At 35.1% G+C, this 14,511-nt stretch overlaps 1 protein-coding gene across 1 annotated transcript in view; it reads right to left on the reverse strand.

The window, feature by feature from the left end:
* The window catches only part of TAF2 (TATA-box binding protein associated factor 2), an 85,733-nt gene that overhangs the window by 61,188 nt on the left and 10,034 nt on the right, over positions 1-14,511 (reverse strand). Inside the window, exon 7 of the mRNA XM_051971031.1 lies at positions 306-490. Within this exon, the coding sequence (XP_051826991.1) occupies positions 306-490 (185 nt within the window). The remainder of the gene's footprint in view (positions 1-305; positions 491-14,511) is intronic.

Genomic DNA, 14,511 nt, shown 5'->3' on the forward strand with positions numbered 1-14,511 from the left:
ATTCTTAATAGTCTTTTTTTTTCAAAAGAAGCACAATCACTTTTGCCTTAAGAAAAAGACTTCGTTAGGTCTTCTTTCAATTTTTAAAAACTTTCCGAAAAAACAAATAATTTCCAAATGACAAAAGAGCTAAGAAGGAAGGACAAGGGAAGAGGAGGAAGAGTTTTGATTAAAAGCTTATCTTAATAACTACAGTGAAGATATATAAAAATGTTCACAAGGGAAAAGAAAAAAAAATTGAGAAATTCAGACTAATTACAATAATATCATAATTAAGCCATTCCAATTTCTATCCAGATACTAACCTAAAAATGCTCATAGAAGCATAAGCAGCTACTTCAACATAAGCTTCATCTATGAACACAGTCTTGAAACAGGAATATGGGTAACGACATGTAAGAATCTCTTCATAAAATTCAAAGACTTCATGAAGGTAAGATGTGGTGTGTTTAAGTAGTGGAAGGAGCTGAGGTAAACAAAAGTGAGTTACCTAAAAAGAGAAAAATTAAAAAAAAATTAATTATACAAGAGAAAACAGCCTTTCTCCCTTTTAAAAGATTACTTACTTTGAATAATTCAAGTTCTCAATTTAATGGTAATATAAGAAAGGGAATATTTAAATCTAATTTTTCAAATAAAAATAACATGATACTGAATGAGAATGTGTACTAGAATGATTTACTTAATGATCAGGCTGAAAAAACTTTGTTTCAACTGAAAATGCATTTAATTCAGTTGGACATTTTATCCAATTAAATTAAAAATATAAGATATGCTAAATTGTACAATGCTGCCAAATTAAACTTTCCTCCCAAAAAAGCCATTAATAATATCGAGTCTATGTCTCCTTGTTTCCACCCTCAACTTTCCATATACTATACCAAGTTACCACTATTCTTATTAGTCTTTTTTTTTTTTTCAAAAGAAGCAGTCACTTTTGCCTTTAGAAAAAGACTTCTTCAGGTTTTCTTTCAATTTTTAAAAACTTAGGAACGTCTTTCTGAAAAACAAATAATTTCCAAATGACAAAAGAGCTGAGAAGGAAGGACAAGTTATCCTGTAGAAAAACTTTTTAGTGGCTTTTTCCTAATACTCACAGAATAATGTCCAAACTTTTCCCACATCATTTAAGATTCTACATAATCTTGGCTCTCTAGCAAATCTGTTCTACTTAAGCATACCCAACCAAGTCTACATTTTTCCACTATTACTATTCTGTGTTGTCTTCTCTTTCCCTTTCTGAGTATAAAAATCCTGGTTTTTATAGTTCATCAAAACTCATTTTCTTCACATACTCTGTTGAAAGTTTTTTCCTTTTTTTTTTTTTTAATAATTACTTTATATTGACACTCGTTTCTGTTCCAATTTTTTTTCCCTCCCTCCCTCCACCCCCTCCCCTAGATGGCAAGCAGTCCTTTATATGTTGGATATGTTGCAGTATATCCTAGATACAATATATGTTTGCAGAACCGAACAGTTCTCTTGTTGCATAGGGAGAATTGGATTCAGAAGGTATATATAACCCGGGAAGAAAAAACAAAAATGCAGATAGTTCACATTCGTTTCCCAGTGTTCTTTCTTTGGGTGTAGCTGCTTTTGTCCGTCATTTATCAATTGAAACTCAGATCTCTTTGTCAAAGAAATCCCTTCCATCAAAATATGTCCTCATACAATATCGTTGTCGAAGTGTATAATGATCTCCTGGTTCTGCTCATTTCACTTAGCATCAGTTCATGTAAGTCTCGCCAGTCCTCTCTGTATTCATCCTGCTGGTCATTTCTTACAGAACAATAATATTCCATAACATTCATATACCATAATTTACCCAGCCATTCTCCAATTGATGGGCATCCATTCATTTTCCAGTTTCTAGCCACTACAAACAGGGCTGCTACAAACATTTTGGCACATACAGGTCCCTTTCCCTTCTTTAGTATTTCTTTGGGATATAAGCCCAATAGAAACACTGCTGGATCAAAGGGTATGCACAATTTGATAATTTTTTGGGCATAATTCCAGATTGCTCTCCAGAATGGTTGGATTCGTTCACAACTCCACCAACAATGCAATAGTATCCCAGTTTTCCCGCATCCCCTCCAACATTCATCATTATTTTTTCCTGTCATCTTAGCCAATCTGACAGGTGTGTAGTGGTATCTCAGAGTTGTCTTAATTTGCATTTCTCTGATCAATAATGATTTGGAACACTCTTTCATATGAGTGGTAATAGTTTCAATTTCATCCTCTGAAAATTGTCTTTCATATCCTTTGATCATTTATCAATTGGAGAATGGCTTGATTTCTTATAAATTTGAGTCAGTTCTCTATATATTTTGGAAATGAGGCCTTTATCAGAACCTTTAACTGTGAAGATGTTTTCCCAGTTTGTTGCTTCCCTTCTAATCTTGTGTACATTAGTTTTATTTGTACAAAGGCTTTTTAATTTGATGTAATCGAAATTTTCTATTTTGTGATCAGTAATGGTCTCTAGTTCATCTTTGGTCACAAATTTCTTTCTCTTCCACAAGTCTGAGAGATAAACTATTCTATGTTCCTCTAATTTATTTATAATCTCGTTCTTTATGCCTAGGTCATAGACCCATTTTGATCTTATCTTGGTATATGGTGTTAAGTGTGGGTCCATGCCTAATTTCTGCCATACTAATTTCCAATTATCCCAGCAGTTTTTATCAAATAATGAATTCTTTTCCCAGAAGTTAGGGGCTTTGGGTTTGTCAAACACTAGATTGCTATAATTGACTATTCTGTCTTGTGAACCTAGCCTTTTCCACTGATCCACTAATCTATTTCTTAGCCAATACCAAATGGTTTTGGTGACTGCTGCTTTATAATATAATTTTAGATCAGGTACAGCTAGGCCACCTTCATTTGATTTTTTTTTCATTAATTCCCTTGAGATTCTCGACTTTTTATTGTTCCATATGAATTTTGTTGTTATTTTTTCTAGATCAATAAAATATTTTCTTGGAAGTCTGATTGGTATAGCACTAAATAAATAGATTAGTTTAGGGAGTATTGTCATCTTTATTATGTTCGCTCGGCCGATCCAAGAGCACTTAATATTTTTCCAATTATTTAAGTCTGACTTTATTTGTGTGGAGACTTTTTTATAATTTTGCTCATATAATTCCTGACTTTCCTTTGGTAGATAGATTCCCAAATATTTTATGGTATCAACAGTTATTCTGAATGGAATTTCTCTTTGTATCTCTTGCTGTTGGGTTTTGTTGGTGATGTATAAAAATGCTGAGGATTTATGGGGATTTATTTTGTAGCCAGCTACTTTGCTAAAATTATGAATTATTTCCAATAGCTTTTTAGTAGAATCTCTGGGGTTCTCTAGGTATACCATCATATCATCTGCAAAGAGTGATAGTTTGGTTTCCTCATTGCCTACTCTAATTCCTTTAATTTCTTTCTCGACTCTTATTGCCGAGGCTAGTGTTTCTAATACGATATTAAATAATAATGGTGATAGTGGGCAACCTTGCTTCACTCCAGATCTTACTGGGAAAGGTTCCAGTTTTTCCCCATTGCATATGATGCTTACTGATGGTTTTAAATATATGCTCCTGACTATTTTAAGGAAAAGTCCATTTATTCCTATGCTCTCAAGTGTTTTTATTAGGAATGGATGTTGGATTTTATCAAATGCTTTTTCTGCATCTATTGAGATGATCATGTGGTTTTTGTTTGTTTGGTTATTGATATAGTCAATTATGCTAATAGTTTTCCTAATATTGAACCAGCCCTGCATTCCTGGTATAAATCCTACTTGGTCATAGTGTATTATCCTGGTGATGATTTTCTGTAATCTTTTTGCTAATATTTTATTTAAGATTTTAGCATCAATATTCATTAGGGAGATTGGTCTATAATTTTCTTTCTCTGTTTTCAGCCTACCTGGTTTAGGTATCAGTACCATGTCTGTGTCATAAAAGGAGTTTGGTAGGACTCCTTCAATCCCTATTTTTTCAAATAGTTTATATAACATTGGAATTAATTGTTCTTTAAATGTTTGGTAGAATTCACATGTAAATCCATCTGGTCCTGGGGATTTTTTCTTAGGGAGTTGATTGATAGTTTGTTCTATTTCTTTTTCTGAGATGGGACTGTTTAGGATATTTACTTCTTCCTCTGTTAGTTTGGGCAAGCTATATTTTTGGAGGTATTTTTCTATTTCATTTAAGTTGTCGAATTTATTGGCATAAAGTTGGGCAAAGTAACTCCTAATTATTGCTCTAATTTCCTCTTCGTTAGTGGCGAGTTCTCCCTTTTCATTTTTAAGACTAACAATTTGATTTTCCTCTTTCCTTTTTTTAATCAGATTTACTAAGGGTTTGTCTATTTTGTTGGTTTTTTCATAGAACCAACTCTTAGTTTTATTAATCAATTCAATAGTTTTTTTACTTTCAATTTTATTGATCTCACCTTTTATTTTTAGAATTTCAAGTTTAGTGTTTGACTGGGGGTTTTTAATTTGTTCCTTTTCTAGCATTTTTAATTGCAAACCCAATTCATTGATCTTCTCTTTCTCTATTTTATACAAATAGGCCTCTAGAGATATGAAATTTCCCCTTATTACCGCTTTGGCTGCATCCCATACATTTTGGTATGATGTCTCATTATTATCGTTTTCTTGGGTGAAGTTATTAATTATGTCTATGATTTGCTGTTTCACCCAATCATTCTTTAATATGAGATTATTTAGTTTCCAATTATTTTTTGGTCTACTTCCCCCTGGTTTTTTGTTGAATGTAATTTTCATTGCATCGTGGTCTGAAAAGGATGCATTTACTATTTCTGCCTTACTGCATTTGAGTTTGAGGTTTTTATGTCCTAATATATGGTCAATTTTTGTATAGGTTCCATGAACTGCTGAAAAGAAAGTGTATTCCTTTCTGTTTCCATTACATTTTCTCCAGAGATCTATCATATCTAACTTTTCTAGTATTCTATTTACCTCTTTGACTTCTTTCTTATTTATTTTGTGGTTTGATTTATCTAATTCTGAGAGTGCAAGGTTGAGATCTCCCACTATTGTAGTTTTACTGTCTATTTCTTCTTGCAGCTCTCTTAGTTTCTCTTTTAAGAATTTAGATGCTACCCCACTTGGTGCATATATGTTTAATATAGATAGTGCTTCATTATCCATGCTACCCTTTAGCAAGATATAGTGTCCTTCCTTATCTCTTTTAATTAGGTCAATTTTTGCTTTAGCTTGATCTGAGATCAGGATGGCTACCCCTGCTTTTTTGACTTCACCTGAAGCATAGTAGATTTTGCTCCAACCTTTTACCTTTAACCTGCATGTATCTCCCCGCTTCAGGTGTGTTTCCTGTAAACAACATATTGTAGGATTCTGGCTTTTAATCCATTCTGCTAACCGCTTCCTCTTTATGGGGGAGTTTACCCCATTCACATTTATGGTTAGAATGACCAATTCTGTATTACTTGCCATCTTGTTAACCCCGGTTTATGCTTTTCTCCCTACTTTCCCCTTTCCCCCCCTTCCCAGTATTAAGCTTGTGAGCACCACTTGCTTCTCACAGCCCTCCCTTTTTAGTATCCCTCCCCCCGTCTTAGAGTTCCTCCCCCTATCTTACCCCTTTCCCTCCCAGTTCCCGTATTCCCTTCTGCTTAGCTTATTCCTTCCCTTTTCACTTTTCCCTTCTCACTTTTCAATGAGGTGGGAGAAGTTTTACCATAGATTGAATATGTCTTAAGATTTTTCACTTAAAGCCAATTCTGAAGGCAATAAGATACCCACTATATTCATCCCCCTCCATTCTTTCTCTCAGATATAATAGGTTTCCTATGCCTCTTCATGAGATGTACTACCCCCACTTTACCCTTTTTCTGATACAATGTCCTTTCCACATCAATTTCCAGAACAAGGTATACATGTATTCTTTATACATCTATATAGTCAAAATATAGTTCCCAAGATTAATCTTTACCTTTTTAGATTTCTCTTGAGTTCTATATTTGTAGATCAAACTTTTTGTTAAGTTCTGGTTTTTTCATCAGAAATAGATGAAATTCGCTTACTTCGTTGAATGTCCATCTTCTTCCCTGGAAAAAGATGCTCATTCTCGCTGGGTAAGTTATTTTTGGTTGCATACCAAGTTCCTTAGCCTTTCGGAATATCATATTCCAGGCCCTTCGATCTTTTAATGTGGATGCTGCCAGATCCTGGGTGATCCTTATTGTGGCTCCTTGATACTTGAATTGGGTTTTTCTAGCCGCTTGCAATATTTTTTCCTTCATCTGAGGGTTCTGGCATTTGGCCACTATATTCCTTGGTGTTTTGATTTTAGGATCCCTTTCAGTGGGTGATCGATGAATCCTTTCAATGTTTATTTTTTCCTCTGTTCCTATGACTTCTGGGCAGTTCTCTTTGATAATTTCCTGGAAAATAGTGTCCAGGCTCTTTTTTTCATCATGTTTTTCTGGAAGTCCAATGATTCTCAGATTGTCTCTCCTGGATCTGTTTTCCAGGTCTGTTGTCTTCCCCAGAAGGTATTTCACATTCTTTTCCATTGTTTGATTTTTTTGGATTTGCTTGACTGATTCTTCTTGTCTCCTCGAGTCATTCAATTCCACTTGTTCAAGTCTGATTTTCAGTGAAGTATTCTCTTCACTCACTTTTTTAAAATCTTTTTCTATTTGTCCAATTGAGTTCTTTTGTTCTGTGGAATTTTTTTCCATTTCGCCAATTTTGTTTTCCAGTTCACCAATCCTATTTTTCAAGGATTTTACTTCTTTATCCACTCTCTCTTTAACTTTCTCCAGGCTCTTTTGCCAAGCCTCCCTCTCCTTTTCCCAAGCTTCCCTCTCCTTTTGCCAAGCCTCACTCTGCTTTCCCCATTTTTCTTCTAGCTCCCTTGTGAGAGCCTTTTTAATCACTTCTATGAGGTTCATCTGTGCTGAGGAACAGATGATCTCCTCCTTTGGGGATTCACCTGGGGACTGCCTGTTTTTAGTCTCCTCAGGATTTAGAGTCTGCTCTCTATCTGTGTAGAAGCTGTCAAGGGTTAAGGTCCTCTTCAGCTTCTTGCTCATTCTGTCTATTAATCAGAGACAAACTACCAAAGAAAAACAGAAAAAACTGGAGTCTTTCTTTGGGGGAGGGGTTGGGTATGTTATCGAGCTTCCTCTACAGACTGCAGGGGGCAGCAGTGAGGCACTAGCAGGACTGTGCTGCGCCTGCGCTCTGAGATCCCAGAGCGTGCTGAGTCACTGTGGGGGGGGAAGGGGGGAACGGCCAGGTCCCGAGAGACTCCAGCTGTTTGGGGTTGTATTCTTCAGCCCCGGTGTTTTTAGCTTCTCTGCTGGGCTGCTGACTTGCTGCTGGAGCAAAGTATCCAAACCTGTAGCGAAGCTCTCCCCGCAGAGACGGCTGCGATCACTCCCCACCCCCTCTCCAGTCTGCTCCCGTGCTCTCACTGCCGCTGCCCTCAGCCTGCACCCGATCTAAAACTGCCCCAGCCCTCCAGTAAAGACAGACCTTTCTTGGCGGATCTCAAGGATGGCTTCTCTTGGTAACTATATGTGGGTTTTTTTCAGTCAAGCATTGATTCAGAGGCTTGTAATGAAGTGGATAGTGAGAGAAAGCATGGAGCTTATGCAGCTGTGAGCCTCCTCTCCGCCATCTTAACCGGAAGTCCCCGTAGGTTCTCCGAAAGTTTTTTCCTAACATCTGGTTAGGAAACAGAACATCATCTATCTTTACATCTCACTCACCCTAATTATATTTATCTGTCTTCATATGAGTTTACTTGAGAGGAGCTGATGGGATAGGGAAATCACACTGCCCAATCTAAAATTAAGGCAACAATATGTATGATGGACTGGAATAAGGAGATACTTGTAGCAAGAAGTAAAAGGCTATGGCCCTCTGAAAAGTGATCAGAGATTGAACTAAGACTGCAATTGTGTGAGTGAAGAGAAAGGGTAAAATGCAAGAGATTTTAATTAAGTGAGAAAAGGCAAAATTTGACAACTAATTTTGATATAGGGAAAAATAAAGTGAGGAGTCTAAGATAACTTAGACATTACCAACCTAGGATGGCAGTATATTTGACAGAGACAGGCAAGATTGGAAGAGGAGAGTTTATGGGGTAAAGCAATGAGTTCAATTTTGTACATTTTAAGTTTAAAGATATTTTCATGATATTCAACTTGAAATGACCAATGCCCAAATGACCAACAGGTAATGAGGGACTGAAGCTTAGAGGAAAAACTAAGACTAGACATAAAGATCTAAGAAAGCCTTTCTTCAACCTATAGGATCTAATAAAGTTACCAAGTAAATCTGTGGATGAAGAAGAGAGAGAATTTAGATGGATGATGATGCAACAAAGGCAAATGAAAATAAGCAAAGGAGACAGATTGGAAGCAAATCAGGAGAGAATAATATTATAATAGCACAGAGAAGACAAAGTTACAGGTAAATAATATTAAATGTAATAGATAAGCTGAGAAGAATAAGGGCAGAGAAAAGACCATCAGATTGAGCACCTTTGGTAATAATAGAGAAAATACTATAGGTTGGGTAATGAGGAAAGAAGCCACACTACAAAAGTCTGATTGGGAGTGAAAAAAAAAAAAAGTTGAGGCAGTGAATCCTGACAGATTTTTAAAGTTTGACTGAGAAAAAAGAAGAAAGATATAGATCTATATCTTGAGGGAACAGTCATCCTTTTAAATGAAAGAAATATGGGCATGTGGGATAAGGGCACAATTCTAACCCCAGCATTATCTAAGTTTGGGTTCAGTGTTTGGATGAAAAGAGACATTCGTGAGTTCTTAAACAAAGGAGCTTTAATTTTGCCCAAACAGAGCAAGTATATACAGCAAAAGTACAATGGTACTTAGCTTCTCTGGCATATTCTCTATTACCTCTATCCAGAAACATATCACGTCATTATGTCATCAAAGTATGGCATGGTCTCATGGTCTCAAGTACCCACCAAGTCTTAGAGGTGCTAACTATATGAGACTGGGACTATTATTTGCCCCAAGTCAGGAAGTTGCATTAAGGAATCAGAGGTCAATCAGGATACATGTGGGAAGGAAGTCTGGAAAGTCAGGAATGCTACACCAAGAAAGATGCTACACCAAGAAAACACGAGTCCCATCACTGCATATTTGAAGGAAATAAGCAAAGAACAAGTTCATAAGGAGAAGTTGAGCTTGAGGCTGAGGGGTTGGAGATGCCATCTTCTGAAAACAACCAGAAGAGTTGGGATTAAGTGTATATCTAGAGGGACTGGTGTTGGCAGGGAAAAAGGTCACCTTTTGTCAGAGAATGGGAGAAAAGCAGGAGAGAGGAAGATAATGTCAAGGGTTCTGATATGAAGAATATGGGTGAATTGAAAGCTCAGATCAAATACTTTCAATTTTCTTTTTTTTTTTAATTTAAGCCTTTTATTTTCAAAACATATGCAAAGATAATTTTTCAACACTGATCCTTGCAAAACTTTGTGCTCTAATTTTCTCCCTCTTCTCCATACCTCCCTTAGATGGCAAGTAATTCAATATATATTAAATATGATAAAAATACATGTAAATCCAATATAGACATACATATTTATACAATTATCTTGCTGCATAAGAAAAAACAAATCAAAAATGAAAAAATGAGAAACAAAATAAAATTCAAGAAAACAACAACAAAAGAAGTGAAAATGCTATGTTGTAATTCACACTGTTCCCACAGAACTCTCTCTGGGTATAGATGACTTTCATCAACACAGGATCATTGGAACTGCCTGAATTATCTCATTGATGGAGAGCCACATCCAACAGAATTGATCATCATATAATCTTGCAACTGTTGCTATGTACAATGATCTTCTGGTTCTACTCATTTCACTTAGCATAAGTTCATATAAGTCTCTCCAGGCCTCTCTGAAATCATCCTACTGATCGTTTCCTATAAATCAGTAATATTCCATAACATTCATATACCATAACTTATTCAGCCATTCTCTGACAGGCATCCACTCAAGTTTTCAGTTTCTTGCCACTACAAAAAGGCTGCCAGAAACATTTTTGCACATATGGGTCCCTTTCCCTCCTTTAAGATCTCTTTGGGATATAAGCCCAATAGAAACACTGATAGATCAAAGTGTATGCACACTTGAAAGTCCTTTGAGCATAGTTCCAACTTGCTCCATTTATCAACTGGAGAATTTTTTCCTTAATATTGAACCAGCTCTGCATTCCTGGTATAAATCCTACTTGGTCATAGTATATTATCCTGGGGGTGACTTTCTGTAATCTCTTTGTTAATATTTTATTAAGATTTTTGCATCAACATTCATTAGGGAAATTGGTCTATAATTTTCTTTCTCTGTTTTCACTCTATTTGATTTAGGTATCAGCATCATACTTGTGTCATAAAAGAAATTGGTAGGAGTCCTTCTTTCCCTATTTTTTCAAATAGTTTGCATAGTATTGGAATTGTTCTTTAAATGTATGGTAGAATTCACATGCAAATCCATCTGGCCCTGGAGACTTTTTCTTAGGGAGTTTATAGCTTGTTCTATTTCTTTTTCTAAAGTGGGGCTATTTAAATAATTTATTTCCTCTTCTTTAATTGGGGCATTTTACATTTTTGTAGCTATTTCTCCATTTTACTTACCTTATCAAATTTATTGACATATAGTTAGGCAAATTAGAACAAAGGTAAGTTGGGCAAAATAACTCCTAATTATTGCTCTAATTTCCTCTTCATTGGTGGAAAGTTCTCCCTTTTTCTTTTTGAGACTATCAATTTCATTTTCTTATTTTTTCTAATCAAATTAACTAAAGATTTATCTATTTTGTTTTTTTTTTTTTTCATAAAACCAACTCTTAGTAATAATTCAACAGTTTTCTTACTTTCAGTTTTATTACTCTCCCCTTTTATTTTCAGAATTTCAAATTTGGTATTTAATTGGGGAATTTTAATTTATTCTTTTTTTAGTTTTTTAGTTGCAAGCCCAATTGGTTGATTTTTTTTCTTTATCTGATGCAAGGAAGCATCTAGCGATATAAAATTTCTCCTACTAACAGCTTTGGCTGCATCCCATAAATTTTGGTATGTTGTCTCATTGTTGTCATTCTCTTGAATGAAATTATTTATTGTGCCTATGATTTGTTTCACCCATTCATTCTTTAGGATTGGATTATTTAATTTCCAATTAATTTTTTGTCTATTTTCCTCTGGCCTTTTTTTGCATATAATTTTTATTGCATCACAATCTGAAAAAAATACATTTACTATTTCTCTCTTTCTGCATTTGATTTTGAGATCTTTATGCCTTAATATATGATCAGTTTTTGTATAGGTTCCATGAACTGCCAAGAAAAAAGGTGTATACCTTTGTCTCTATTAATTTTCTCTAAAAATCTACATCATACCTAACTTTTTCTAAAATTCGATTTACCTCCTTAACTTTTTTCTTATTTATTTTGTGGTTTGATTTATCTAGTTCTGAGAGAGCAAGGTTGAGATGCCCTCCATCTGTTATCATTTTGCTATTTCTTCTTGCAATTCTCTTAACTTCTCTATAGAAGTTGGATGTTATACCACTTGGTGCATATGTTTAGTATTGATATTACTTCATTATCTATAGTACTTTTAGCAAGACATAGTTTCCTTTCATATCTCTTTTAATTAGATCTATTTTTGCTTTTGCTTGATCTGAAATCAAAATTGCTACCCTTGCTTTTTTCTTTTTTTACTTCACTTGAAGCATAATAGATTCTGATCCAGCCTTTTATTTTTACTCTAAATGTATCATTCTGCTTTAAATGTGTTTATTGTATACACTAATATTATAGGATTCTGGCTTTTAATCTAGTCTGCTAGATTTTTTATGGGAGAGTTCATTCCATTCACAGTTAAAATGACTAATTCTGTATTTCCTACCATCATATTTACTCCAAATTATGCTTTTCTCTTTCTTTTCTCCCTTTCCCTCCTCCCCAGTATTTTTGCTTCTGACCACTACCACCCTCAAACAGCCCTCCCTTTTTTCATCCCCTCCCTTATTCTTATATCTTTCCCCTACTACTTCTGTTTTCCCATCTATTAGCTTCTCCCTTTTTTTCCCCTTTTCCCTCCCACTTCCCTATGAGACTTTTTCTATGAAATCAAATATGCCTAATATTCTCTCTTTGAGCTAATTGTGATGAGAGTAAGAGTCACACAATGTTCATCCCCTCTCCCTTTTTTCCTTCAATTATAATAGGACTTCTTTGCTTCTTCGTGAGATGTAATTTCCCTCATTTTACCTCCATTTTCCTTCTTTTCAAGTACAATCCCTTTTCTACCTCTAGTTTCTTTTTTATGTTATCACAGTAAAATGAAATTGTATCTGCACTCTCTAAATATACCCTTAAGAGAGATATAATTCTCAAGAATTTTTTCCTTTTTACCTATTTATGCTTCTCTTGAGTTCTGCATTTGGAGACCAAATTTTTTGTTCAGCTCTGGTCTTTTCATCAGAAATAAATGAAATTTACCTATATCATTGAATGTTCATCTTCTTCCCTCAATTTAGCTGGATGGTTGGTCCTTGGCTGTAATCCAAGTTCCTTTGCTTTTCGGAATACCAGATTCCAGGCCCTTTGATCCTTTAAGGTCGAAGTTACCAGGTCCAAGATAAGCATGATTGTGGCCCCCTCAATATCTGAATTGTTTCTTTCTGGCTGCTTGAAATATTTTTTCCTTAATCCAATAATTATGAAATTTAGGTATACCTGGAGCTCTTTCATGAGGTGATCAGTGAATTCTTTCAATGGCTATTTTACCTTCTAGGACATCAGGGCAGTTTTCCTTGATTTCCTGAAAGGTAATGTCTAGGCTCTTTTTTTTCATCATGGTTTTCAGGAAGTGCAATAATCCCTAGATTGTCTCTCCTAGATCTATTTTCCAGGTCAGTTGTTTTTTCCAGTGAGATACTTTACATTTTCTTCTATTTTTTCATGTGACTGCCATACTGCCCTGGGTCCACCATGGGTCCCTGTGCTCATCTGAGTTCAGCCCCTCCTTCCATGCTTGATTGAAATAGAACTTTTCTGAAGTTTTTCCAAATTCTCTTCTGCAGGAAATGTGTTGTAATCCAAATATTTGTGGGTTCTGTCACTCCAAAACCAATTCAGAGGCTTAATCTCTATTAATTTGAGGGACATGGGGAGAGCTCAGAAAGACATGTCTCCTCTCTGCCATCTTGGCTCTGCCCCTCTCCATGACTTCAATTTTCACAGAAAAAAAAGCGAAAGTCTTCAGCTGATAGAGTTTAGGAAGGGAAACAGAGGAAGCATAGAAGATTCAAAAAAAAAAAAAAAAAGATTTGGAATATCTTTTGTAAAGAGTAAGGAGTCAGGGAGGAATGAAAGGATTGTTTTTATTTGTTAACCCTGAAAAATATAAATCTGCAACATATCCTGTCCACACAATTATGAGACTTCCTTCATCTACATTAAGCCATTTGTGAATAGGAACAGAAGAGGCAGATGATGAGAGTAATCTAGAGCTAAAGTTTGTAAGAAAAGAGGAACAACAGGACAAGGGAACAAGGGAATCAGAAGCATGAGACAGTGTAGAGCTGAAATAGATAGCTACTGAGTTGAGAGTCTGAAGAGGAAAAAAATCAAATCAGAGAACAGGTATTGACCTGAAAAAAATACTAAGGGATGGAGGAAATGAACTTGACAAAGTCATAAAATAAATGTTGGGGAGAAAAAGAGAACCTACAGAGAGATAGAATCATAGTGAAGTTAAGATCAGATAGGGCAGGGCTCCTTATACTTTTTCCATACACAACCCCTTTTTGCCCAAGAAACTGTTGCACAACCCCAATTATATAGGTATATAACAGGTATGCAAATCAAACATTTGCAAATAATAAATCAAAATTTTGTAGCCCCTAACTCCCACATTTCATATAAAGTAACAACCTACATTTTAAGAAGCTAGGAGATAGGGATCAATATTTCTAATTAGAGAAGTAGCACTATATAAGTATAACATGGTTAATGGAAGGGGCAACATATCAGAAGTGAATGCAACAAAACTAAAATGACTAAAGTTGATCCCCCAAAAAATATATAAGAAGACATTTCTCTCGTTAACTTGAATACATTTATGAGGAGAAGAAGGAGGAGAAAAACTGTACATAATGTCATATTTTTTGATATGCTAAGTTTTATGGAACCTTTTTTCCTTCTCTTTTTTTGTTCTTGATTATAAGGCATGACTCTCTAGGAGGAATTAGGAAAAGAGATACAGTGGGAAGGTAACATAATAAGAAAATTAAATGTATCAATATAAATTTATATTAAAATTATAATAAATATAGCTACTAAGTATAAAAGCCAGGACTCAAATATATTTTCTGAAGCTAATTTCTATATCCTTTCTACCATCACAAGCAGCTTTCTTTCCAGATGTCCAAAATTTTAAATTAACTTGATTCACTAATATCCCATCAT

The sequence above is a fragment of the Antechinus flavipes genome, chromosome 1 (assembly GCF_016432865.1).
Source record: "Antechinus flavipes isolate AdamAnt ecotype Samford, QLD, Australia chromosome 1, AdamAnt_v2, whole genome shotgun sequence".
NCBI classification, from domain to species: Eukaryota; Metazoa; Chordata; class Mammalia; order Dasyuromorphia; family Dasyuridae; genus Antechinus; species Antechinus flavipes.